The sequence below is a fragment of the Bombina bombina genome, chromosome 11, assembly GCF_027579735.1.
Source record: "Bombina bombina isolate aBomBom1 chromosome 11, aBomBom1.pri, whole genome shotgun sequence".
NCBI lineage: Eukaryota > Metazoa > Chordata > Amphibia > Anura > Bombinatoridae > Bombina > Bombina bombina.
Window position 1 is genome coordinate 33,708,198 of NC_069509.1, and position 27,284 is coordinate 33,735,481.

The window sequence follows — 27,284 nt, forward strand, 5'->3', positions numbered from 1 at the left end:
CATTCTGAGGTTCCGTATACCTCCGAATGAGGCCCTTTGTGTCTTTTTGGTTATTTTCAGAGCCGAATTTATAATTGTGAAACATCAAAGTGCTAAAATCTGTGCTGTTTATCAAGTATAAATTTGGCTCCGAAAAAAGACGACTGGCATGAAGGGCAACCTCCTTCTGAGGTATCAAAAACCTCTGAATGCACACGGCTAAAAATAACATGACTGTGCCTGCACATGCCAGTTGCACACTCCCTTGCAAGTCCTGGGACTAGCATCCTGATTGGCTGCTTAAATCCCCTTTACAAAGGGATATTGCTGCTGAGGAAATTTTGAGGTAAAATATCTATATATTTTTATACATATAGATAGAATTCAGGTGATATTTTTTAGTTGGCTTTTTACAGCTATGCTGCATCCCCCTTTCAAGTGCTTCTTCATGTTTGGATATAATTTCCCTTTAACTGATAAGAACCACAAAACAATAAAGTTTATACTAACATAATGACCGTGGCTAGCCTTGCCAGCAGCAGACTCAAGTCTAGATTGGCTACTTCTAATGAGGAAAATGATTGGTGGATTTGAGCTATTGAAAAACAATTCCAACAAGCAAGATGTTAATTTTTTTTAAAAATCTTTAGACTTGACTGATGTCCAGGTGTTTACTGCCCCATAATGTGCAGATCTGAGTAGTAGTTAGTTGCCTGACTGAGACTATAATAAATAATACATATTAGGAGCATGTAGGTTGAAAGTAGATAACAGGTATGTAATACTTAACTGAGGACTAGCTACATTCAGCTATAAAACCTGATATTAGGTGTCCCAGGTAGAATATATTATGGAATTATTACATTATATTATGAAAGCTCCTTTTTTTTTGCATAGGGTAAGTATCGGCATTTTCAAAAGTGATAAAATTGTATGTAACATAAGCTCATGAAAATAACACGTTTTCAAGGATATTTTTAGCAACTCCTGGTCTTAGTCATAAACAGAAAAAAAACTATTTGTGGCGTTAGCCAGAGTCTGACAGTGTAAAGTTGTGGTACTTGGGTAGGAGATGCGTGTCTCACTGCAAGTTGTGGTACTTGGGTAGGAGATGCGTGTCTCACTGCAAGTTGTGGTACTTGGGTAGGAGATGCGTGTCTCACTGCAAGTTGTGGTACTTGGGTAGGAGATGCGTGTCTCACTGCAAGTTGTGGTACTTGGGTAGGAGATGCGTGTCTCACTGCAAGTTGTGGTACTTGGGTAGGAGATGCGTGTCTCACTGCAAGTTGTGGTACTTGGGTAGGAGATGCGTGTCTCACTGCAAGTTGTGGTACTTGGGTAGGAGATGCGTGTCTCACTGCAAGTTGTGGTACTTGGGTAGGAGATGCGTGTCTCACTGCAAGTTGTGGTACTTGGGTAGGAGATGCGTGTCTCACTGCAAGTTGTGGTACTTGGGTAGGAGATGCGTGTCTCACTGCAAGTTGTGGTACTTGGGTAGGAGATGCGTGTCTCACTGCAGCACAAGCTAACTAACAGTATTGTGGCTTCGTACAAGCCATGAAGGGCCCAGGGACAGACATCTTTAAAGAGTGCATAAATTGGAGTTTTCACAGCTGAGGCAGAAACGTTTTGTATAATGTGTGTGTCAGATTTTGTGCATGTGAGTCCTCTTATTGGTCCTTTGCTGTTTCTTCCAATCAGAACGCTTCATTCCTTATTCAGTGTAGTTGGATCCTGGAAGCTCATTGGTCAGCGTGTGCCAGTGTTCTATCCTCTGATTAATGGAGGCAAGGCATTCCATCCAATGCTTCAAACATTCCCCTTTGGCAGCCATACCGAAGGTGACGCCTCCTGCAGGGTAAGCAAGGAAAATCCTCAGCACAAGCACATTAAAGGGACAGTCTAATCAAAATTAAACTTTCATGATTCAGATAGGGCATGCAATTTTAAACAACTTTCTAATTTACATTTATCATCAAATTTGCTTTGTCCTCTTGGTGTTCTTTGTTGAAAGCTAAACCTAGGTAGGCTCATATGCTAATTTCTAAGCCCTTGAAGTCCGCCTCTGCATTAGTTCATGTGTGCTATATAGTTAACATTGTGCTCATGCATGTGGAGTTAACTAGGAGTCAGCACTGATTGGCTAAAATTCAGGTCCGTCAAAATAACTGAACTAAGGGGGCTGTCAGAAGATGCTTAGATACAAGGAAATCACAGAGGTAAAAAGTGTATTAATATAACAGTGTTGGTTATGCAAAACTCAGGAATGGGTAATAAAGGGATTATCTATCTTTTTAGAAAATACAAATTCTGGAGTAGACTGTGCCTTTAAGTATATTACACATAATATTATAGTTACCTATAGTATGTTACATACATATAGATTACTTTGTTCCATTGTGTACCTAAGGCAGTGTTTTCCTAGCTGAGGATGTGTAAGGTAGTGACAAGATAAATAGTGAGACGTTTTGTACAGAGTGTGTTATTAGTCTCACACAATCAACAACACTCAATCACATATTACAAGTTGTTAGTTCAATAATAATTTGTGTCTGCAAAGGAGACACTAGTTCCACTCTGATATTTACTTTTTTTTCTTGTGTACAAGTAATATGATAGTATTAATGAGCGTTCTGTATGTTTTAGTATTAATATTGCTGAGCATAAAATGTGCAGTATTAATAAGAGATTATTACCAAGTATACTAGTAATAATGGAATATTACAGAATGTGCCATGGTTATCAATAAACTTGCCTTATGTACTAGTAATAACAGAGTATTAGTGAGCAGACCATGTGTACTAGTAATAAGAGAGTATTAGTGAGCATATGTGTACTAGTAATAAGAGAGTATTAGTGAGCAGACCATGTGTACTAGTAATAAGAGAGTATCAGTGAAAATATCATGTGTACTAGTAATAACAAAGTATTAGTGAGCAGACCATGTGTACTAGTAATAACAGAGTATTAGTGAGCAGATAATCTGTACTAGTAATAACAGAGTATTAGTAAGCAGATCATGTGTACTAGTAATAACAGAGTATTAGTGAGCAGATCATGTATACTAGTAATAACAGAGTATTAGTGAGCAGATCATGTGTACTAGTAATAACAGAGTATTAGTGAGCAGATCATGTGTACTAGTAATAACAGAGTATTAGTGAGCAGACCATGTGTACTAGTAATAAGAGAGTATCAGTGAAAATATCATGTGTACTAGTAAAAACAGAGTATTAGTGTGCAGATCATGTGTACTAGTAATAACAGAGTATTAGTGAGCAGATCACGTGTACTAGTAATAACAGAGTATTAGTGAGCAGATCACGTGTACTAGTAATAACAGAGTATTAGTGAGCAGACCATGTGTACTAGTAATAACAGAGTATTAGTGAGCATATGTGTACTAGTAATAAGAGAGTATTAGTGAGCAGACCATGTGTACTAGTAATAAGAGAGTATCAGTGAAAATATCATGTGTACTAGTAATAACAAAGTATTAGTGAGCAGACCATGTGTACTAGTAATAACAGAGTATTAGTGAGCAGATAATCTGTACTAGTAATAACAGAGTATTAGTAAGCAGATCATGTGTACTAGTAATAACAGAGTATTAGTGAGCAGATCATGTGTACTAGTAATAACAGAGTATTAGTGAGCAGATCATGTGTACTAGTAATAACAGAGTATTAGTGAGCAGATCATGTGTACTAGTAATAACAGAGTATTAGTGAGCAGATCATGTGTACTAGTAATAACAGAGTATTAGTGAGCAGACCATGTGTACTAGTAATAAGAGAGTATCAGTGAAAATATCACGTGTACTAGTAATAACAGAGTATTAGTGTGCAGATCATGTGTACTAGTAATAACAGAGTATTAGTGAGCAGATCACATGTACTAGTAATAACAGAGTATTAGTGAGCAGATCACGTGTACTAGTAATAACAGAGTATTAGTGAGCAGACCATGTGTACTAGTAATAACAGAGTATTACTGAGCATATGTGTACTAGTAATAACAGAGTATTAGTGAGCAGACCATGTGTACTAGTAATAACAGAGTATTAGTGAGCATATGTGTACTAGTAATAACAGAGTATTAGTGAGCAGATCATGTGTACTAGTAATAACAGAGTATTAGTGAGCAGATCATGTGTACTAGTAATAACAGAGTATTAGTGAGCAGATCATGTGTACTAGTAATAACAGAGTATTAGTGAGCAGATCATGTGTACTAGTAATAACAGAGTATTAGTGAGCAGATCGTGTGTACTAGTAATAACAGAGTATTAGTGAACAGACCATGTGTACTAGTAATAACAGAGTATTACTGAGCATATGTGTACTAGTAATAACAGAGTATTAGTGAGCAGACCATGTGTACTAGTAATAACAGAGTATTAGTGAGCATATGTGTACTAGTAATAACAGAGTATTAGTGAGCAGATCATGTGTACTAGTAATAACAGAGTATTAGTGAGCAGATCATGTGTACTAGTAATAACAGAGTATTAGTGAGCAGATCATGTGTAATAGTAATAACAGAGTATTAGTGAGCAGATCATGTGTACTAGTAATAACAGAGTATTAGTGAGCAGATCGTGTGTACTAGTAATAACAGAGTATTAGTGAGCAGATCATGTGTACTAGTAATAACAGAGTATTAGTGAGCAGATCATCTGTACTAGTAAAAACAGAGTATTAGTGAGCAGATCATGTGTACTAGTAATAACAGAGTATTAGTGAGCAGATCATGTGTACTAGTAATAATTAGGGTTAATATAGTTAATAATTAATATAGTTATTATATTATATATTAACTATATTAACCCTATCTAACTCTAACACCCCTAACTTAATTATTATTAAAATAAATCTAAATAATATTAATAATATTAACTAAATTATTCCTATTTAAAACTAAATACTTACCTATAAAATAAACCCTATGATAGCTACAATATAATTAATAATTACATTGTAGCTATTTTAGGGTTTATATTTATTTTACATGTAACTTGGTATTTATTTGAACTAGGTACAATAGCTATTAAATAGTTAATAACTATTTAATAGCTACCTAGTTAAAATAATTACCAAATTACCTGTAAAATAAATCCTAACCTAAGTTACAAATACACCTACACTATCAATAAATTAAATAAACTACAAATATCTAAACTAAAATACAATTAAATAAGCTAAACTAAATTACAAAAACAAACACTAAATTACAAAAAAAAAAAGATTACAAGAATTTTAAGCTAATTACACCTAATCTAAGCCCCCTAATAAAATAACAAAGCCCCCCAAAATAAAAAAAAATCCCTACCCTAATCTAAATTACAAAAGTAATCAGCTCTATTACCAGCCCTTAAAAGGGCCTTTTGTGGGGCATTGTCCCAAAGTAATCAGCTCTTTTACTTGTAAAAAAAAAGAACAACCCCCCCCATTAAAACCCACCACCCACATACCCCTACTCTAACCCACCCAATCCCCCCTTAAAAAAACCTAAGTCTAACCCCCAAGTGCTCCTTACCTGTCCTGAAGACCGGCGGAGAAGGTCCTGTTCCAGGCGGAGAAGTCTTCTTCCAGTCGGCGACCTCTTCTTCCAGGATCCAGCCGGCGCGGTGCGGAGGAGTTGAAGACCGATGACCGCGGAGCTGAAGACCGTCCATCTGGAACTGAAGACCGGTATGCTGGAACTGAAGATCGGCGACGCTGGAACTGAAGACCGGAGCCGAGCGTGGAGGATCCTCTTAATACAATCGCCGCCGTACACTGAATAGGAATTCAAGGTATGCAATTAAAAATGGCGTCCCTTGAATTCCTATTGGCTGATTTGAGCCTTCAAATTCAAATCAGCCAATCGGATGCAAGCTACTTTAATTCTATTGGCTGATTTGAATAGCCAATAGAATAAAAGCTACTGTAATTCTATTAGCTAATTAGAATTCTTAGGTTAGGATTTATTTTACAGGTAATTTGGTAATTATTTTAACTAGGTAGCTATTAAAAAGTTATTAACTATTTAATAGCTATTGTACCTAGTTCAAATAAATACCAAGTTACCTGTAAAATAAATATAAACCCTAAAATAGCTACAATGTAATTATTAATTATATTGTAGCTATCTTAGGCCTAGATTTGGAGTTTTGTCGGTAACGACCCGCGTAGCTAACACCGGCTTTTTTCTGGCCGCACCATAAAAATAACTCTGGTATTGAGAGTCCACATAAAGGCTGTGTTAGGCTCCAAAAAAGGAGCGTAGAGCATATTTAACGCAGCTTCAACTCTCGATACCAGAGTTGCTTACGCAAGCGGCCAGCCTCAAAAACGTGCTCGTGCACGATTCCCCCATAGGAAACAATGGAGCTGTTTGAGCTGAAAAAAAACCTAACACCTGCAAAAAAGCCGCGTTCAGCTCCTAACGCAGCCCCATTGTTTGCTATGCGGAAACACTTCCTACGTCTGCACCTAACACTCTAACATGTACCCCGAGTCTAAACACCCCTAACCTTACACTTATTAACCCCTATTCTGCCGCCCCCGCTATCGCTGACCCCTGCATATTATTATTAACCCCTAATCTGCCGCTCCGTAAACCGCCGCTACTTACATTATCCCTATATACCCCTAATCTGCTGCCCTAACATCGCCGACCCCTATATTATATTTATTAACCCCTAATCTGCCCCCCACAACGTCGCCTCCACCTGCCTACACTTATTAACCCCTAATCTGCCGACCGGACCGCACCGCTATTATAATAAAGTTATTAACCCCTAATCCGCCTCACTAACCCTATAATAAATAGTATTAACCCCTAATCTGCCCTCCCTAACATCGCCGACACCTAACTTCAATTATTAACCCCTAATCTGCCGACTTGAGCTCACCGCTATTCTAATAAATGTATTAACCCCTAAAGCTAAGTCTAACCCTAACACTAACACCCCCCTAAATTAAATATAATTTAAATCTAACAAAATTAATTAACTCTTATTAAATAAATTATTCCTATTTAAAGCTAAATACTTACCTGTAAAATAAATCCTACTATAGCTACAATATAATTTATAATTATATTATAGCTATTTTAGGATTAATATTTATTTTACAGGTAACTTTGTATTTATTTTAACCAGGTACAATAGCTATTAAATAGTTAAGAACTATTTAATAGCTAAAATAGTTAAAATAATTTCAAAATTACCTGTAAAATAAATCCTAACCTAAGTTACAATTAAACTTAACACTACACTATCAATAAATTAATTAAATAAACTACCTACAATTACCTACAATTAACCTAACACTACACTATCAATAAATTAATTAAATACAATTCCTACAAATAAATACAATTAAATAAACTTGCTAAAGTACAAAAAATAAAAAAGAACTAAGTTACAAAAAATAAAAAAATATTTACAAACATAAGAAAAATATTACAACAATTTTAAACTAATTACACCTACTCTAAGCCCCCTAATAAAATAACAAAGCCCCCCAAAATAAAAAAAATGCCCTACCCTATTCTAAATTACTAAAGTTCAAAGCTCTTTTACCTTACCAGCCCTGAACAGGGCCCTTTGCGGGGCATGCCCCAAGAAGTTCAGCTCTTTTGCCTGTAAAAAAAAACATACAATACCCAAGCCCCCCAACATTACAACCCACCACCCACATACCCCTAATCTAACCCAAACCCCCCTTAAATAAACCTAACACTAAGCCCCTGAAGATCTTCCTACCTTGTCTTCACCTCACCAGGTTCACCGATCTGTCCAGAAGAGCTCCTCCGATGTCCTGATCCAAGCCCAAGCGGGGGGCTGAAGAGGTCCATGATCCGGCTGAAGTCTTCATCCAAGCGGGGCAGAAGAGGTCTTCCATCCGATTGAAGTCTTCATCCAAGCGGCATCCATCCGGAGCGGAGCGGCAGCATCCTGAAGACCTCCAACGCGGAACATCCATCCTGGCCGACGACTGAACGATGAATGACGGTTCCTTTAAATGACGTCATCCAAGATGGCGTCCCTCGAATTCCGATTGGCTGATAGGATTCTATCAGCCAATCGGAATTAAGGTAGGAATATTCTGATTGGCTGATAGAATCAGCCAATCAGAATCAAGTTCAATCCGATTGGTTGATCCAATCAGCCAATCAGATTGAGCTCGCATTCTATTAGCTGTTCCGATCAGATTGAACTTGATTCTGATTGGCTGATTCCATCAGCCAATCAGAATATTCCTACCTTAATTCCGATTGGCTGATAGAATCCTATCAGCCAATCGGAATTCGAGGGACGCCATCTTGGATGACGTCATTTAAAGGAACCGTCATTCGTCGTTCAGTCGTCGGCCAGGATGGATGTTCCGCGTCGGAGGTCTTCAGGATGCTGCCGCTCCGCTCCGGATGGATGCCGCTTGGATGAAGACTTCAATCGGATGGAAGACCTCTTCTGCCCCGCTTGGATGAAGACTTCAGCCGGATCATGGACCTCTTCAGCCCCCCGCTTAGGCTTGGATCAGGACATCGGAGGAGCTCTTCTGGACAGATCGGTGAACCCGGTGAGGTGAAGACAAGGTAGGAAGATCTTCAGGGGCTTAGTGTTAGGTTTATTTAAGGGGGGTTTGGGTTAGATTAGGGGTATGTGGGTGGTGGGTTGTAATGTTGGGGGGCTTGGGTATTGTATGTTTTTTTTTACAGGCAAAAGAGCTGAACTTCTTGGGGCATGCCCCGCAAAGGGCCCTGTTCAGGGCTGGTAAGGTAAAAGAGCTTTGAACTTTAGTAATTTAGAATAGGGTAGGGCATTTTTTTATTTTGGGGGGCTTTGTTATTTTATTAGGGGGCTTAGAGTAGGTGTAATTAGTTTAAAATTGTTGTAATATTTTTCTTATGTTTGTAAATATTTTTTTATTTTTTGTAACTTAGTTCTTTTTTATTTTTTGTACTTTAGCTAGTTTATTTAATTGTATTTATTTGTAGGAATTGTATTTAATTAATTTATTGATAGTGTAGTGTTAGGTTAATTGTAGGTAATTGTAGGTAGTTTATTTAATTAATTTATTGATAGTGTAGTGTTAGGTTTAATTGTAACTTAGGTTAGGATTTATTTTACTGGTAATTTTGTAATTATTTTAACTATTTTAGCTATTAAATAGTTCTTAACTATTTAATAGCTATTGTACCTGGTTAAAATAAATACAAAGTTACCTGTAAAATAAATATAAATCCTAAAATAGCTATAATATAATTATAATTTATATTGTAGCTATATTAGGATTTATTTTACAGGTAAGTATTTAGCTTTAAATAGGAATAATTTATTTAATAAGAGTTAATTTATTTTGTTAGATTTAATTTATATTTAATTTAGGGGGGTGTTAGTGTTAGGGTTAGACTTAGCTTTAGGGGTTAATACATTTATTAGAATAGCGGTGAGCTCCAGTCGGCAGATTAGGGGTTAATGTTTGAAGTTAGGTGTCGGCGATGTTAGGGAGGGCAGATTAGGGGTTAATACTATTTATTATAGGGTTAGTGAGGCGGATTAGGGGTTAATAACTTTATAATAATAGCGGTGCGGTCCGCTCGGCAGATTAGGGGTTAATAAGTGTAGGCAGGTGGAGGCGACGTTGAGGGGGGCAGATTAGGGGTTAATAAATATAATATAGGGGTCGGCGGTGTTAGGGGCAGCAGATTAGGGGTACATAAGTATAACGTAGGTGGCGGCGCTTTGTGGTCGGCAGATTAGGGGTTAATTATTGTAGGTAGCTGGCTGCGACGTTGTGGGGGGCAGATTAGGGGTTAATAAATATAATATAGGGGTCGGCGGTGTTAGGGGCAGCAGATTAGGGGTACATAAGTATAACGTAGGTGGCGGTCGGCAGATTAGGGGTTAAAAAAATGTAATCGAGTGTCCGCGATGTGGGGGGACCTCGGTTTAGGGGTACATAGGTAGTTTATGGGTGTTAGTGTACTTTAGAGTACAGTAGTTAAGAGCTTTATAAACCGGCGTTAGCCCAGAAAGCTCTTAACTACTGACTTTTTTCCTGCGGCTGGAGTTTTGTCGTTAGAGTTCTAACGCTCACTTCAGACACGACTCTAAATACCGGAGTTAGAAAAATCCCATTGAATAGATAGGATACGCAATTTACGTAAGGGGATCTGCGGTATGGAAAAGTCGCGGCTGAAAAGTGAGCGTTAGACCCTATTTTGAGTGACTCCAAATACCGGAGGTAGCCTAAAACCAGCGTTAGGAGCCTCTAACGCTGGTTTTCACGGCTAACGCCAAACTCCAAATCTAGCCCTTAGGGTTTATTTTATAGGTAAGTATTTAGATTTAAATAGGAATAATTTAGTTAATATTATTATTATTTAGATTTATTTTAATAATAATTAAGTTAGGGGTGTTAGAGTTAGATAGGGTTAATATAGTTAATATATAATATAATAACTATATTAATTATTAACTATATTAATAATATATATAATATAATAACTATATTAACCCTAATATAATTAGGGTTAATATAGGTGGCGGCGGTGTAGGGGGTTCAGATTAGGGGTTAATATATTTAATATAGGTGGCGGCGGTGTAGGGGGATTAGATTAGGGGTTAATATATTTAATATAGGTGGCGGCGGTGTAGGGGGATTAGATTACAGGTAAAAGAGCTGATTACTTTGGGACAAAGCCCCGCAAAAGGCCCTTTTAAGGGCTGGTAATAGAGCTGGTTACTTTGGGGCAATGCCCTGCAAAAGGCCCTTTTAAGGGCTGGTAATAGAGCTGGTTACTTTGGGGCAATGCCACGCAAAAGGCCCTTTTCAGGGCTATTTGTAGGGTTAGACTTAGGTTTAGTGGTAAGGAAATTTTAGTATTTTAGGGGTTGATAAATTTAATATAGGTGGCGGCGGTATAGGGGGATTAGTTTAGGGGTTAATAATTTTAATATAGGTGGCGGCAGTGTAAGGGGGTCAGATTAGGGGGTAGTACATATAATATAGGTGGCGGCGGTGTAGGGGGCTCACATTAGGGGTTAATATAGTTTAAATAGGTGGCGGCGGTGTAGGGGGATCATATTAGGGGTTAATATAGTTTAAATAGGTGGCGGCGGTGTAGGGGGATCATATTAGGGGGTAATATAGTTAATGTAGGTGGCGGTGGTGTAGGGGGGTCAGATTCGGGGGTAAGACATATGTAGCTGGCGGCGGGGTCCGGGAGCAGCGGTTTAGGGGTTAATATATTTATTATTAGGAGTGAGAGGGGGGATTGCGGATAGATGGGTATACGTGTCGGGCTATGTTTGGGAGGCGTGTTAGACAGTAACGGGTGATTTTATAACTTAGTCAGTTTTTTTATGCGGCGGCAGTTTCTAAAGTGCCGTAAGTCACTGGCGACTCCAGAAATTTGTACTTACGCAGATTTCTGGACATCGCTAGTTTGTCAGACTTACGGCACTTTAGCATCTGACGGCGCTGTATATAAGATAGCTCGAGTTGCGAGCTGAAACTACGGGCAGCGCAGGTTTCCACGCTTGCGCCGAAACCTGCGCCGTATATCGGATTGCGCCCCATGTGTACTAGTAATAACAGAGTATTAGTGAGCATATGTGTACTAGTAATAACAGAGTATTAGTGAGCAGACCATGTGTACTAGTAATAACAGAGTATTAGAGAGCAGATCATGTGTACTAGTAATAACAGAGTATTATTGAGCAGACCATGTGTACTAGTAATAACAGAGTATTAGTGAGTAGATCATGTGTACTAGTAATAACAGAGTATTAGTGAGCAGATCATGTGTACTAGTAATAATAGAGTATTAGTGAGCATATGTGTACTAGTAATAACAGATTATTAGTGAGCAGACTATGTGTACTATTAATAACAGATTATTAGTGAGCAGACTATGTGTACTATTAATAACAGATTATTAGTGAGCAGACTATGTGTACTAGTAATAACAGAGTATTAGTGAAGAGATAATGTGTACTAGTTATAACAGAGTATTAGTGTGCAGATCATCTGTACTAGTAATAACAGAGTATTAGTGTGCAGATAATCTGTACTAGTAATAGCAGAGTATTAGTGAGCAGACCATGTGTACTAGTAATAACAGAGTATTAGTGAGCAGACCATGTGTACTAGTAATAACAGAGTATTAGTGAGCAGATCATGTGTACTAGTAATAACAAAGTATTAGTGAGCAGACCATGTGTACTACTAATAACAGAGTATTAGTGAGCAGACCATGTGTACTAGTAATAACAGAGTATTAGTGAGAAAATCATGTGTACTAGTAATAACAGAGTATTAGTGAGCAGACCATGTGTACTAGTAATAACAGAGTATTAGTGAGCAGATCATGTGTACTAGTAATAACAGAGTATTAGTGAGCAGATCATGTGTACTAGTAATAACAGAGTATTAGTGCGCAGATAATCTGTACTAGTAATAACAGAGTATTAGTGCGCAGATCATGTGTACTAGTAATAATAGAGTATTGATGAGCAGATCATGTGTACTAGTAATAAAAGAGTATTAGTGAGCAGATCATGTGTACTAGTAATAACAGAGTATTAGTGAGCAGATAATCTGTACTAGTAATAACAGAGTATTAGTAAGCAGAGCATCTTTACTAGTAATAACAGAGTATTAGTGAGCAGATAATCTGTACTAGTAATAACAGAGTATTAGTGAGCAGATCATTTGTACTAGTAATAACAGAGTATTAGTAAGCAGATCATCTGTACTAGTAATAACAGAGTATTAGTGAGCAGCTAATCTGTACTAGTAATAACAGAGTATTAGTGAGCAGATCATCTGTATTAGTAGTAACAGAGTATTAGTGAGCAGATCATGTGTACTAGTAATAATAGAGTATTGATGAGCAGATCATCTGTACTAGTAATAACAGAGTATTAGTGAGCAGATCATGTGTACTAGTAATAATAGAGTATTGATGAGCAGATCATCTGTACTAGTAATAACAGAGTATTAGTGAGCAGGTCATGTGTACTAGTAATAACAGAGTATTAGTGAGCAGATCATGTGTACTAGTAATAATAGAGTATTGATGAGCAGATCATCTGTACTAGTAATAACAGAGTATTAGTGAGCAGATCATGTGTACTAGTAATAATAGAGTATTGATGAGCAGATCATCTGTACTAGTAATAACAGAGTATTAGTGAGCAGATCATGTGTACTAGTAATAACAGAGTATTAGTGAGCAGATCATCTGTACTAGTAATAACAGAGTATTAGTGAGCAGATCATCTGTACTAGTAATAACAGAGTATTAGTGAGCAGATCATCTGTACTAGTAATAACAGAGTATTAGTGAGCAGATCATCTGTACTAGTAATAACAGAGTATTAGTGAGCAGATCATCTGTACTAGTAATAACAGAGTATTAAAAGAGGCATTGATGCAAGGGAAGAAACCATATGCTTACCTCAAAGCGTGGTGAGAGTCTACAATCCATTATTCCTGGGAATTACTCTGCTCTACCCCTAGGAGGAGGCAAAGATTCCCAAACCCCAATAGCTCTATAAAACCCCTCCCACAAACCTCAGTCTATCTCACTGGTTTTCAAATCTGTTCTCAGACCTCCCTAACAGGGTACATTTTGAGGATATCTGAAGTAGAGCACAGGTGACATAAACAGCTGATTAATAAACAGTTATTTTAGCTGATCTTATCCAAGGTAATCCTGAGAACCTGTCCTGTTGGGGAGGTTTGAGAACAAGTTTGAAATTCAGTGATCTAATGTTTAGCCAAACAAACACCTAGATTACAAGTTTTGCGCTATAGAGGGTGCGAAACGAATGCAACAAAAGTTGCATTATTTCACCCTCCATAGCGCTGCTATTACAAGTTTTTAAAAAGCCGCCTTGTGCGTGCGATATGGTGGCGATGAGCTCCATACCGCACAAAATCCAAGGGCTGTTTTGACGTGCTGGTGCACGCTTTCCCCATAGACATTAATTGGGAGAGAGTGTTAGAAAAAAACACCTGAAGCGCAGAATGGCGATTGCCGTAACGCAACCCCATTGATGTCTATAGGAAGAAAAACGTTATGTTTAAACCTAACACCCTAGCATAAACCCCAAGTCTAAACACCCCTAATCTGCTGCCCCCAACATCGCCGACACCAAAATAAAGTTATTAACCCCTGTCACAGATACCGGGCTGCAAGGGTTAAACCCCTACCCCCCTACAACCTCACCCCTGTTGTTTCTCAATGGTTTTGGGCTCCTCAGAGCAACCACAATCTCTGGAAGCTTTTGTTTGCTTGTTTTGTGTTCTAAACTTAAGAGAAGAGCTCATGTATGACCTGGAAAACCCTCCAAGGCTGTCCGGGCTCCTGGAACTCCCGGTCGGCCGCCTCACAACCGACACCAGTCTAACCCCTCTAAGGCTGGCCGACTCCTGGAACTCCTGGTTGGCCACAGAACAGCAGGACACCCGCTAACTTTACCCCTGGTCGCTCCAGCAACCATGTGCCCCAGAGCTCCATTCTTTTGGGGATTAGTAGCCCCTAGGGAGGTCAAGAGGTGGGGAAATTACCGGAGAGGAGCTCCTTTGGGAACCCAGGGTTTTTGACACCCCCTATCCCCATAACTTCAACGGGCTGTATCTCAGGTCCCCAGTGACAAATCACGTTGACTGTGGCATCTGGGGACCAAGGGCTTTAAAATGACACCCTGGAAGTGCCGCCGCTCCCCCAGGATCACCCCGAAACTGCCACCCCTGTGTCCTGGGATTCTGTGGGACTGTGGCTGCTATGGCGGTGCCAGTCTGGAGGGGTGGGAATGGCGGGAAAATTGTGGGATTGTCCAGGGTCTTATCAAGGAGCTGTGAGTATAAAAGGAGTGTATGTTTTACGATAAAATCAGTTCCTGTTTCACCTGAATGCTAGTCTGTCTAGTTATTTGGGTGGGCTTCTGCTAAAATCACTTTCCTGGGCTACATAGCAGCCTGTTCCAGACAGAGGAAGGACCCTCTGGCAGAGCTACCTAGTCTGGGTAGCCGGAGTCTGCCACAGGGTGGGACCCTGAGTACTGGTGCTGTTGGGCATCAGGGGTGGCTACAGGCTGTGGTCACTTGCCAGCTACATAGCTACAGTCAGCAGGGAGGAAGCAGGACCCGTTTGGCGGAGCTACCCAGCCGAGGTAGCCGGGTATCCATCACAACCCCTAATCTGCTGCTCCCGACATCGGCGCCACCTAAATAAACTTATTAACCCCTAAGCTGCCGCTCCCGACATAGCTGCCACTAATAAAAGCTATTAACCCCTATTCTGCCGCTCCCCAACATCGCCGCCACTATACTAAAGTTATTAACCCTTATTCCCCCGCACCCCAACATCGCCCACACTATAATAAAGATATCAACCCCTATTCCGCCGCTCCCCAAAGTCGCCTCCACTAAATAAAGTTATTAACCCTAAACCTCTGGCCTCCCACATCAACGCCACTATATAAACCTATTAAAGGGACACTGAAGTCAAAAACCATTGGTTCATAGTTCAATAGTATACATTGAAATAAACACATTTGCAATGGTGAAATACAAAACGTAGATTATGTCCTCACGTATCAATGATAGGCAAATAGGATATTTAGTAATAACATGAAGTAATGACAGCTGTAGTAACAGCAATAAAACAGCAGAGGGCGTGCAAGACATTATTATATCAGTCATTGTAATAATCGAGTATAAGCAAGAACGTGTATTAGTAACATTAGATCAGAGGAACGTTTGCCAAGTGATATGGGGAAATTAAAACAGTGAAATACCTATAAAATCGTTGGATTTGCCAAGGTCATAATCCCACACTGTTACCTCCAGGCTCCTCTGCTGCAGCTCATGGTGAGCAATCTTATAGAAGAACTCCTGAACAGTAAGAAAGAGATGTTTTATTTCTGCTTCCCCACATTGTTAGGGTGACCATATTGCCACTTTAAAAAGGGACACATAAGAAAAATACATATGTCAGGTCTGTGTAAAGGAATGTTTTGTATAAGAACCCTGACATATGTATTTTTCATATGTGTCCCTTTTTAAAGCGGCAATATGGTCACCCTACACGTTGTAGGCTATCTAAGCGCTTTACGTTACATATCTAAATGCTCAGTTACATTATTCTTAGGGAGGGAAGGGTTAGGGTTCAGTCACACTCTGCTCAGGGAGGGAAGGAGTTACTGCTCAGTCACACACTGCTCAGGGAGGGAAGGGGTTACTGCTCAGTCACACACTGCTCAGGGAGGGAAGGGGTTACTGCTCAGTCATATACTGCTCAGGGAGGGAAGGGGTTACTGCTCAGTCACACACTGCTCAGGGAGGGAAGGGGTTACTGCTCAGTCACACACTGCTCAGGGTGGGAAGGGGTTACTGCTCAGTCACACACTGCTCAGGGAGGGAAGGGGTTACTGCTCAGCCACACACTGCTCAGGGAGGGAAGGGGTTACTGCTCAGTCACACTCTGCTCAGGGAGGGAAGGGGTTACTGCTCAGTCACACTCTGCTCAGGGAGGGAAGGGGTTACTGCTCAGTCATACTCTGCTCAGGGAGGGAAGAGGTTACTGCTCAGTCACACACTGCTCAGGGAGGGAAGGGGTTACTGCTTAGTCACACACTGCTCAGGGAGGAAAGGGGTTACTGCTCAGTCACACACTGCTCAGGGAGGGAAGGGGTTACTGCTCAGTCACACACTGCTCAGGGAGGAAAGGGGTTACTGCTCAGTCACACTCTGCTCAGGGAGGGAAGAGGTTACTGCTCAGTCACACACTGCTCAGGGAGGGAAGGGGTTACTGCTCAGTCACACACTGCTCAGGGAGGGAAGGGGTTACTGCTCAGTCACACTCTGCACAGGGAGGAAAGGGGTTACTGCTCATTCACACTCTGCTCAGGGAGGGAAGGGGTTACTGCTCAGTCACACACTGCTCAGGGAGAGAAGGGGTTACTGCTCAGTCACACTCTGCTCAGGGAGAGAAGGGGTTACTGCTCAGTCACACTCTGATCAGGGAGAGAAGGGGTTACTGCTCAGTCACACTCTGCTCAGGGAGGGAAGGGGTTACTGCTCAGTCACACACTGCTCAGGGAGGAAAGGGGTTACTGCTCATTCACACTCTGCTCAGGGAGGGAAGGGGTTACTGCTCAGTCACACACTGCTCAGGGAGGGAAGGGGTTACTGCTCAGTCACACACTGCTTAAGGAGGGAAGGGGTTACTGCTCAGTCACACACTGCTCAGGGAGGGAAGGGGTTACTGCTCAGTCACACACTGCTCAGGGACGGAAGGGGTTACTGCTCAGTCACACTCTGCTCAGGGAGGGAAGGGGTTATTGCTCAGTCACACTCTGCTCAGGGAGGGAAGGGGTTAAGGCTCAGCCACACACTGCTCCGGGAGGGAAGGGGTTAAGGCTCAGCCACACACTGCTCAGGGAGGGAAGGGGTTACTGCTCATTCACACTCTGCTCAGGGAGGGAAGGGGTTACTGCTCAGTCACACACTGCTCAGGGAGGGAAGGGGTTACTGCTCAGTCACACACTGCTTAGGGAGGGAAGGGGTTACTGCTCAGTCACACACTGCTCAGGGAGGGAAGGGGTTACTGCTCAGTCACACACTGCTCAGGGAGGGAAGGGGTTACTGCTCAGTCACACACTGCTCCGGGAGGGAAGGGGTTAAGGCTCAGCCACACACTGCTCAGGGAGGGAAGGGGTTACTGCTCAGTCACACACTGCTCAGGGACGGAAGGGGTTACTGCTCAGTCACACTCTGCTCAGGGAGGGAAGGGGTTACTGCTCAGTCACACTCTGCTCAGGGAGGGAAGGGGTTACTGCTCAGTCACACACTGCTCAGGGAGGGAAGGGGTTAAGGCTCAGCCACACACTGCTCAGGGAGAGAAGGGGTTACTGCTCAGTCACACTCTGCTCAGGGAGGGAAGGGGTTAAGGCTCAGCCACACACTGCTCAGGGAGGGAAGGGGTTACTGCTCAGTCACACACTGCTCAGGGAGAGAAGGGGTTACTGCTCAGTCACACACTGCTCAGGGAGAGAAGGGGTTACTGCTCAGTCACACACTGCTCAGGGAGGGAAGGGGTTACTGCTCAGTCACACACTGCTCAGGGAGGGAAGGGGTTACTGCTCAGTCACACTCTGCTCAGGGAGGGAAGGGGTTACTGCTTAGTCATACACTGCTCAGGGAGGGAAGGGGTTACTGCTCAGTCACACTCTGCTCAGGGAGGGAAGGGGTTACTGCTGAGTCACACACTGCTCAGGGAGGGAAGGGGTTACTGCTGAGTCACACACTGCTCAGGGAGGGAAGGGGTTACTGCTCAGTCACACACTGCTCAGGGAGGGAAGGGGTTACTGCTCAGTCACACACTGCTCAGGGAGGGAAGGGGTTACTGCTCAGTCACACACTGCTCAGGGAGGGAAGGGGTTACTGCTCAGTCGCACACTGCTCAGGGAGGGAAGGGGTTACTGCTCAGTCACACTCTGCTCAGGGAGGGAAGGGGTTACTGCTGAGTCACACACTGCGCAGGGAGGGAAGGGGTTACTGCTTAGTCACACACTGCTCAGGGAGGGAAGGGGTTACTGCTTAGTCACACACTGCGCAGGGAGGGAAGGGGTTACTGCTCAGTCACACACTGCGCAGGGAGGGAAGGGGTTACTGCTTAGTCACACACTGCTCAGGGAGGGAAGGGGTTACTGCTTAGTCACACACTGCGCAGGGAGGGAAGGGGTTACTGCTTAGTCACACACTGCTCAGGGAGGGAAGGGGTTACTGCTCAGTCACACACTGCTCAGGGACGGAAGGGGTTAATGCTCAGTCACACTCTGCTCAGGGAGGGAAGGGGTTACTGCTCAGTCACACACTGCTCCGGGAGGGAAGGGGTTAAGGCTCAGCCACACACTGCTCCGGGAGGGAAGGGGTTAAGGCTCAGCCACACACTGCTCAGGGAGGGAAGGGGTTACTGCTCAGTCACACTCTGCTCAGGGAGGGAAGGGGTTAAGGCTCAGCCACACACTGCTCAGGGAGGGAAGAGGTTACTGCTCAGTCACACACTGCTCAGGGAGGGAAGGGGTTACTGCTCAGTCACACACTGCTCAGGGAGGGAAAGGGTTACTGCTCAGTCACACACTGCTCAGGGAGGGAAGGGGTTACTGCTCAGTCACACACTACTCAGGGAGGGAAGGGGTTACTGCTCAGTCACACACTGCTCAGGGAGGGAAGGGGTTACTGCTCAGTCACACACTGCTCAGGGAGGGAAGGGGTTACTGCTGAGTCACACTCTGCTCAGGGACGGAAGGGGTTACTGCTCAGTCACACACTGCTCAGGGAGGGAAGGGGTAACTGCTCAGTCACACACTGCTCAGGGAGTGAAGGGGTTACTACTCAGTCACACTCTGCTCAGGGAGGGAAAGGGTTACTGCTCAGTCACACTCTGCTCAGGGAGGGAAGGGGTTACTGCTCAGTCACACACTGCTCAGGGAGGGAAGGGGTTACTGCTCAGTTACACTCTGCTCAGGGAGGGAAGGGGTTACTGCTCAGTCACACACTGCTCAGGGAAGGAAGGGGTTACTGCTCAGTCACATACTGCTCAGTGAGGGAAGGGGTTACTGCTCAGTCACACACTGCTCAGGGAGGGAAGGGGTTACTGCTCAGTCACACACTGCTCAGGGAGGGAAGGAGTTACTGCTCAGTCACACACTGCTCAGGGAGGGAAGGGGTTACTGCTCAGTCACACTCTGCTCAGGGAGGGAAGGGGTTACTGCTCAGTCACACTCAGCTCAGGAAGGGAAGGGGTTACGGCTCAGTCACACACTGCTCAGGGAGGGAAGGGGTTACTGCTCAGTCACACACTGCTCAGGGAGGGAAGGGGTTACTGTTTAGTCACACACTGCTTAGGGAGGGAAGGGGTTACTGCTCAGTCACACACTGCTCAGGGAGGAAAGGGGTTACTGCTCAGTCACACACTGCTCAGGGAGGGAAGGGGTTACTGCTCAGTCACACTCTGCTAAGGGAGGGAAAGGGTTACTGCTCAGTCACACTCTGTGCAGGGAGGGAAGGGGTTACTGCTCAGTCACACATTGATCAGAGAGGGAAGGGGTTAATGCTCAGTCACACACTGCTCAGGGAGGAAGGGGTTACTGCTCAGTCACACACTGCTCAGGGAGGGAAGGGGTTACTGCTCAGTCACACACTGCTCAGGGAGGGAAGGGGTTACTGCTCAGTCACACATTGATCAGGGAGGGAAGGGGTTACTGCTCAGTCACACATTGATCAGGGAGGGAAGGGGTTAATGCTCAGTCACACACTGCTCAGGGAGGGAAGGGTTTACTGCTCAATCACACATTGATCAGGGAGGGAAGGGGTTACTGCTCAGTCACACACTGCTCAGGGAGGGAAGGGGTTACTGCTCAGTCACACACTGCTCAGGGAGGGAAGGGGTTGCTGCTCAGTCACACATTGATCAGGGAGGGAAGGGGTTACTGCTCAGTCACACATTGATCAGGGAGGGAAGGGGTTAATGCTCAGTCACACACTGCTCAGGGAGGGAAGGGGTTACTGCTCAGTCACACACTGCTCAGGGAGGGAAGGGGTTACTGCTCAGCCACACACTGCTCAGGGAGGGAAGGGGTTACTGCTCAGTCACACTCTGCTCAGGGAGGGAAGGGGTTACTGCTCAGTTACACTCTGCTCAGGGAGGGAAGGGGTTACTGCTCAGTCACACTCTGCTCAGGGAGGGAAGGGGTTACTGCTCAGTCACACACTGCTCAGGGAGGGAAGGGGTTACTGCTCAGTCACACACTGCTCAGGGAGGGAAGGGGTTACTGCTCATTCACACTCTGCTCAGGGAGGGAAGGGGTTACTGCTCAGTCACACTCTGCTCAGGGAGGGAAGGGGTTACTGCTCAGTCACACTCTGCGCAGGGAGGGAAGGGGTTACTGCTGAGTCACACAATCCTCTGGAAGGGATGGGGTTACTGCTCAGTCACACACTGCTCAGGGAGGGAAGGGGTTACTGCTTAGTCACACAATCCTCTGTGAGGGAAGGGGTTAAGGCTCAGTCACACACTGCTCAGTGAAGGAAGGGGTTAATGTTCAGCCACACACTGCTCAGGGAGGGAAGGGGTTACTGCTCAGTCACACTCTGCTCAGGGAGGGAAGGGGTTACTGCTCAGTCACACACTGCTCAGGGAGGAAAGGGGTTACTGCTCAGTCACACTCTGCTCAGGGAGGGAAGGGGTTACTGCTCAGTCACACTCTGCTCAGGGAGGGAAGGGGTTACTGCTCAGTTACACTCTGCTCAGGGAGGGAAGGGGTTACTGTTCAGTCACACACTGCTCAGAGAGGGAAGGGGGTTACTGCTGAGTCACACACTGCTCAGGGAGGGAAGGGGTTACTGTTCAGTTACACACTGCACAGGGATCAAAGGGGTTACTGTTCAGTCACACACTGCTCAGAAAGGGAAGGGTTACTGCTCAGTCACACACTGCTCAGGGAGGGAAGGAGTTACTGCTCAGTCACACTCTGCTCAGGGAGGGAAGGGGTTACTGCTGAGTCACACACTGCTCAGGGAAGGAAAGGGTTATTGCTCAGCCACACACTAATCAGGGAGAGAAGGGGTTTCTGCTCAGTCACACACTGCTCAGGGAGGGAAGGGGTTACTGCTCAGTCACACTCTGCTCAGGGAGGGAAGGGGTTACTGCTGAGTCACACAGTGCTCAGGGAAGGAAAGGGTTATTGCTCAGCCACACACTGATCAGGGAGAGAAGGGGTTACTGCTCAGTCACACACTGCTCAGGGAGGGAAGGGGTTACTGCTCAGTCACACACTGCTCAGGGAGGGAAGGGTTACTGCTCAGTCACACACTGCTCAGGGAGGGAAGGGGTTACTGCTCAGTCACACTCTGCTCAGGGAGGGAAGGGGTTACTGCTCAGTCACACACTGCTCAGGGAGGGAAGGGGTTATTGCTCAGTCACACACTGCTCAGGGAGGGAAGGGGTTACTGCTCAGTCACACACTGCTCAGGGAGGGAAGGGGTTACTGCTCAGTCACACACTGCTCAGGGAGGGAAGGGGTTACTGCTGAGTCACACACGGCTCAGGGAAGGAAAGGGTTATTGCTCAGCCACACACTGATCAGGGAGGGAAGGGGTTACTACTCAGTCACACACTGCTCAGGGAAGGAAAGGGTTATTGCTCAGCCACACACTGATCAAGGAGGGAAGGGGTTACTGCTTAGTCACAGAACCACACAGGGAGTGAAGGGGTTACTGCTCAGTCACACACTGCTCAGGGAGGGAAGGGGTTAAGGCTGAGTCACACACTGCTCAGGGAGGGAAGGGGTTACTGCTCAGTCACACTCTGCTCAGGGAGGGAAGGGGTTATGGCTCAGTCACACACTGCTCAGGGAGGGAAGGGGTTACTGCTCAGTGACACACTGCTCAGGGAGGGAAGGGGTTACTGCTCAGTCACACATTGATCAGGGAGGGAAGGGGTTAATGCTCAGTCACACACTGCTCAGGGAGGGAAGGGTTTACTGCTCAATCACACATTGATCAGGGAGGGAAGGGGTTACTGCTCAGTCACACACTGCTCAGGGAGGGAAGGGGTTACTGCTCAGTCACACACTGCTCAGGGAGGGAAGGGGTTGCTGCTCAGTCACACATTGATCAGGGAGGGAAGGGGTTACTGCTCAGTCACACATTGATCAGGGAGGGAAGGGGTTAATGCTCAGTCACACACTGCTCAGGGAGGGAAGGGGTTACTGCTCAGTCACACACTGCTCAGGGAGGGAAGGGGTTACTGCTCAGCCACACACTGCTCAGGGAGGGAAGGGGTTACTGCTCAGTCACACTCTGCTCAGGGAGGGAAGGGGTTACTGCTCAGTCACACTCTGCTCAGGGAGGGAAGGGGTTACTGCTCAGTCACACTCTGCTCAGGGAGGGAAGGGGTTACTGCTCAGTCACACACTGCTCAGGGAGGGAAGGGGTTACTGCTCAGTCACACACTGCTCAGGGAGGGAAGGGGTTACTGCTCATTCACACTCTGCTCAGGGAGGGAAGGGGTTACTGCTCAGTCACACTCTGCTCAGGGAGGGAAGGGGTTACTGCTCAGTCACACTCTGCGCAGGGAGGGAAGGGGTTACTGCTGAGTCACACAATCCTCTGGAAGGGATGGGGTTACTGCTCAGTCACACACTGCTCAGGGAGGGAAGGGGTTACTGCTTAGTCACACAATCCTCTGGGAGGGAAGGGGTTAAGGCTCAGTCACACACTGCTCAGTGAAGGAAGGGGTTAATGCTCAGCCACACACTGCTCAGGGAGGGAAGGGGTTACTGCTCAGTCACACTCTGCTCAGGGAGGGAAGGGGTTACTGCTCAGTCACACACTGCTCAGGGAGGAAAGGGGTTACTGCTCAGTCACACTCTGCTCAGGGAGGGAAGGGGTTACTGCTCAGTCACACTCTGCTCAGGGAGGGAAGGGGTTACTGCTCAGTTACACTCTGCTCAGGGAGGGAAGGGGTTACTGTTCAGTCACACACTGCTCAGAGATGGAAGGGGGTTACTGCTCAGTCACACACTGCTCAGGGAGGGAAGGGGTTACTGTTCAGTTACACACTGCACAGGGATCGAAGGGGTTACTGTTCAGTCACACACTGCTCAGAAAGGGAAGGGTTACTGCTCAGTCACACACTGCTCAGGGAGGGAAGGAGTTACTGCTCAGTCACACTCTGCTCAGGGAGGGAAGGGGTTACTGCTGAGTCACACACTGCTCAGGGAAGGAAAGGGTTATTGCTCAGCCACACACTAATCAGGGAGAGAAGGGGTTTCTGCTCTGTCACACACTGCTCAGGGAGGGAAGGGGTTACTGCTCAGTCACACTCTGCTCAGGGAGGGAAGGGGTTACTGCTCAGTCACACAGTGCTCAGGGAAGGAAAGGGTTATTGCTCAGCCACACACTGATCAGGGAGAGAAGGGGTTACTGCTCAGTCACACACTGCTCAGGGAGGGAAGGGGTTACTGCTCAGTCGCACACTGCTCAGGGAGGGAAGGGTTACTGCTCAGTCACACACTGCTCAGGGAGGGAAGGGGTTACTGCTCAGTCACACTCTGCTCAGGGAGGGAAGGGGTTACTGCTCAGTCACACACTGCTCAGGGAGGGAAGGGGTTATTGCTCAGTCACACACTGCTCAGGGAGGGAAGGGGTTACTGCTCAGTCACACACTGCTCAGGGAGGGAAGGGGTTACTGCTCAGTCACACACTGCTCAGGGAGGGAAGGGGTTACTGCTGAGTCACACACGGCTCAGGGAAGGAAAGGGTTATTGCTCAGCCACACACTGATCAGGGAGGGAAGGGGTTACTACTCAGTCACACACTGCTCAGGGAAGGAAAGGGTTATTGCTCAGCCACACACTGATCAAGGAGGGAAGGGGTTACTGCTTAGTCACAGAACCACACAGGGAGTGAAGGGGTTACTGCTCAGTCACACACTGCTCAGGGAGGGAAGGGGTTAAGGCTGAGTCACACACTGCTCAGGGAGGGAAGGGGTTACTGCTCAGTCACACTCTGCTCAGGGAGGGAAGGGGTTATGGCTCAGTCACACACTGCTCAGGGAGGGAAGGGGTTACTGCTCAGTGACACACTGCTCAGGGAGGGAAAGGGTTACTGCTCAGTCACACACTGCTCAGGGAGGGAAGGGGTTACTGCTCAGTCACACTCTGCTCAGGGCGGGAAGGGGTTACTGCTCAGTCACACACTGCTCAGGGAAGGAAGGGGTTACTGCTCAGTCACACTCTGCTCAGGGAGAGAAGGGGTTACTGCTCAGTCACACTCTGCTCAGGGAAGGAAGGGGTTACTGCTCAGTCACACTCTGCTCAGGGAGTGAAGGGGTTACTGCTCAGTCACACACTGCTCAGGGAGGGAAGGGGTTACTGCTCAGTCACACACTGCTCAGGGAGGGAAGGGGTTACTGCTCAGTCACACTCTGCTCAGGGAGGGAAGGGGTTACTGCTCAGTCACACACTGCTCAGGGAAGGAAGGGGTTACTGCTCAGTCACACTCTGCTCAGGGAAGGAAGGGGTTACTGCTCAGTCACACTTTGCTCAGGGAGTGAAGGGGTTACTGCTCAGTCACACACTGCTCAGGGAGGGAAGGGGTTACTGCTCAGTCACACTCTGCTCAGGAAGGGGAGGGGTTACTGCTCAGTCACACACTGCTCAGGGAGGGAAGGGGTTACTGCTCAGCCACACACTGCTCAGGGAGGGATGGGGTTACTGCTCAGTCACACTCTGCTCAGGGAGGGAAGGGGTTACTGCTCAGTCACACACTGCTCAGGGAGGGAAGGGGTTACTGCTCAGTCACACACTGCTCAGGGAGGGAAGGGGTTACTGCTCAGTCACACTCTGCTCAGGAAGGGGAGGGGTTACTGCTCAGTCACACACTGCTCAGGGAGGGAAGGGGTTACTGCTCAGCCACACACTGCTCAGGGAGGGATGGGGTTACTGCTCAGTCACACACTGCTCAGGGAGGGAAGGGGTTACTGCTCAGTCACACTCTGCTCAGGAAGGGAAGGAGTTACTGATCAGTCACACACTACTCAGGGAGGGAAGGGGTTACTGCTCTGTCACACACTGCTCAGGGAGGGAAGGGGTTACTGCTCTGTCACACACTGCTCAGGGAGGGAAGGGGTTATGGCTCAGTCACACACTGCTCAGGGAGGGAAGGGGTTACTGCTCAGTCACACTCTGCTCAGGGAGGGAAGGGGTTACTGCTCAGTCACACACTGCTCAGGGAGGGAAGGGGTTACTGCTCAGTCACACTCTGCTCAGGGCGGGAAGGGGTTACTGCTCAGTCACACACTGCTCAGGGAGGGAAGGGGTTACTGCTGAGTCACACTCTGCTCAGGGAGGGAAGGGGTTACTGCTCAGTCACACACTGCTCAGGGAGGGAAGGGGTTACTGCTCAGTCACACACTGCTCAGGGAGGGAAGGGGTTACTTCTCAGTCACACACTGCTCAGGGAGGGAAGGGGTTACTACTCAGTCACACACTGCTCAGGGAGGGAAGGGGTTACTGCTCAGTCACACACTGCTCAGGGAGGGAAGGGGTTACTTCTCAGTCACACACTGCTCAGGGAGGGAAGGGGTTACTGCTGAGTCACACACTGCTCAGGGAGGGAAGGGGTTACTGCTGAGTCACACACTGCTCAGGGAGGGAAGGGGTTACTGCTCAGTCACACACTGCTCAGGGAGGGAAGGGGTTACTGATCAGTTACACTCTGCTCAGGGAGGGAAGGGGTTACTGCTCAGTCACACTCTGCTCAGGGAGGGAAGGGGTTACTGCTCAGTCACACACTGCTCAGGGAGGGAAGGAGTTACTGCTCAGTCACACTCTGCTCAGGGAGGGAAGGGGTTACTGCTCAGTCACACACTGCTCAGGGAGGGAAGAGGTTACTGCTCAGTCACACTCTGCTCAGGGAGGGAAGGGGTTACTGCTCAGTCACACACTGCTCAGGGAGGGAAGGGGTTACTGCTCAGTCACAGAACCAATCAGAGTTAAGGGGTTACTGCTCAGTCACACACTGATCAGGGAGGGAAGGGGTTACTACTCAGTTACATTATTCTCAGGGAGGGGAGGGGTTAATGCCAATTCTGCAGATCATCACATCTCCTCACCTCATTAAAATCTGGATTCAAAGTTTTCTTTTTTACAGCTGTTTTGTGTTTGGACTTTTTTTCAACATCCGGCTTCAGGTATCTGTAAATTAGCGATTAAAGAAGGAAAAGGGACGGGTTATCCAAGTTATACAACAAATAGGGAACAGCAGCAATTAAACAACATACCTTCTCCAAAACTGTATAAATGTAAAACTAGCAGGAAATGTAAATACCCTCAAAAAAATATCTCATTGTTTATGTCGTCCCAACTGTAGTGTCACTGCCAGGAAAGCCTCACAGACGTTATGTCATCATGGTCACATTGTACATGCACAGATGTTACAGAAGACATTACCAGGTGTCTAGGTGGTGATCCTAGTCCCCAATAAAACCCTAACCCAATCCTTAACCCTAACCCAATCCTTAACCCTAATGCAATCCTTAACCCTAACCCAATCCTTAACCCTAACCCATATCTTAACCCTAACGCAATCCTTAACCCTAATTCAATCCTTAACCTTAACCCAATCCTTAACCCTAACCCAATCCTTAACCCTAATGCAATCCTTAACCTTAACCCAATCCTTAACCCTAACCCAATCCTTAACCCTAATGCAATCCTTAACCCTAAT

The 27,284-nt window shown here is 45.6% G+C and overlaps 1 protein-coding gene across 1 annotated transcript in view; it reads right to left on the minus strand.

The window, feature by feature from the left end:
- Nucleotides 1-1,479: 1,479 nt before the first annotated feature.
- DOC2A (double C2 domain alpha) overlaps nucleotides 1,480-27,284 on the minus strand; it is a 160,498-nt gene continuing 134,693 nt past the window's right edge. Inside the window, exons 8-10 of the mRNA XM_053694322.1 lie at nucleotides 26,671-26,752; nucleotides 15,785-15,881; nucleotides 1,480-1,830 (exon numbers count right to left, since the gene is read on the minus strand). Of these exons, the coding sequence (XP_053550297.1) occupies nucleotides 1,694-1,830; nucleotides 15,785-15,881; nucleotides 26,671-26,752 (316 nt within the window). The 3' untranslated portion in view covers nucleotides 1,480-1,693. The remainder of the gene's footprint in view (nucleotides 1,831-15,784; nucleotides 15,882-26,670; nucleotides 26,753-27,284) is intronic.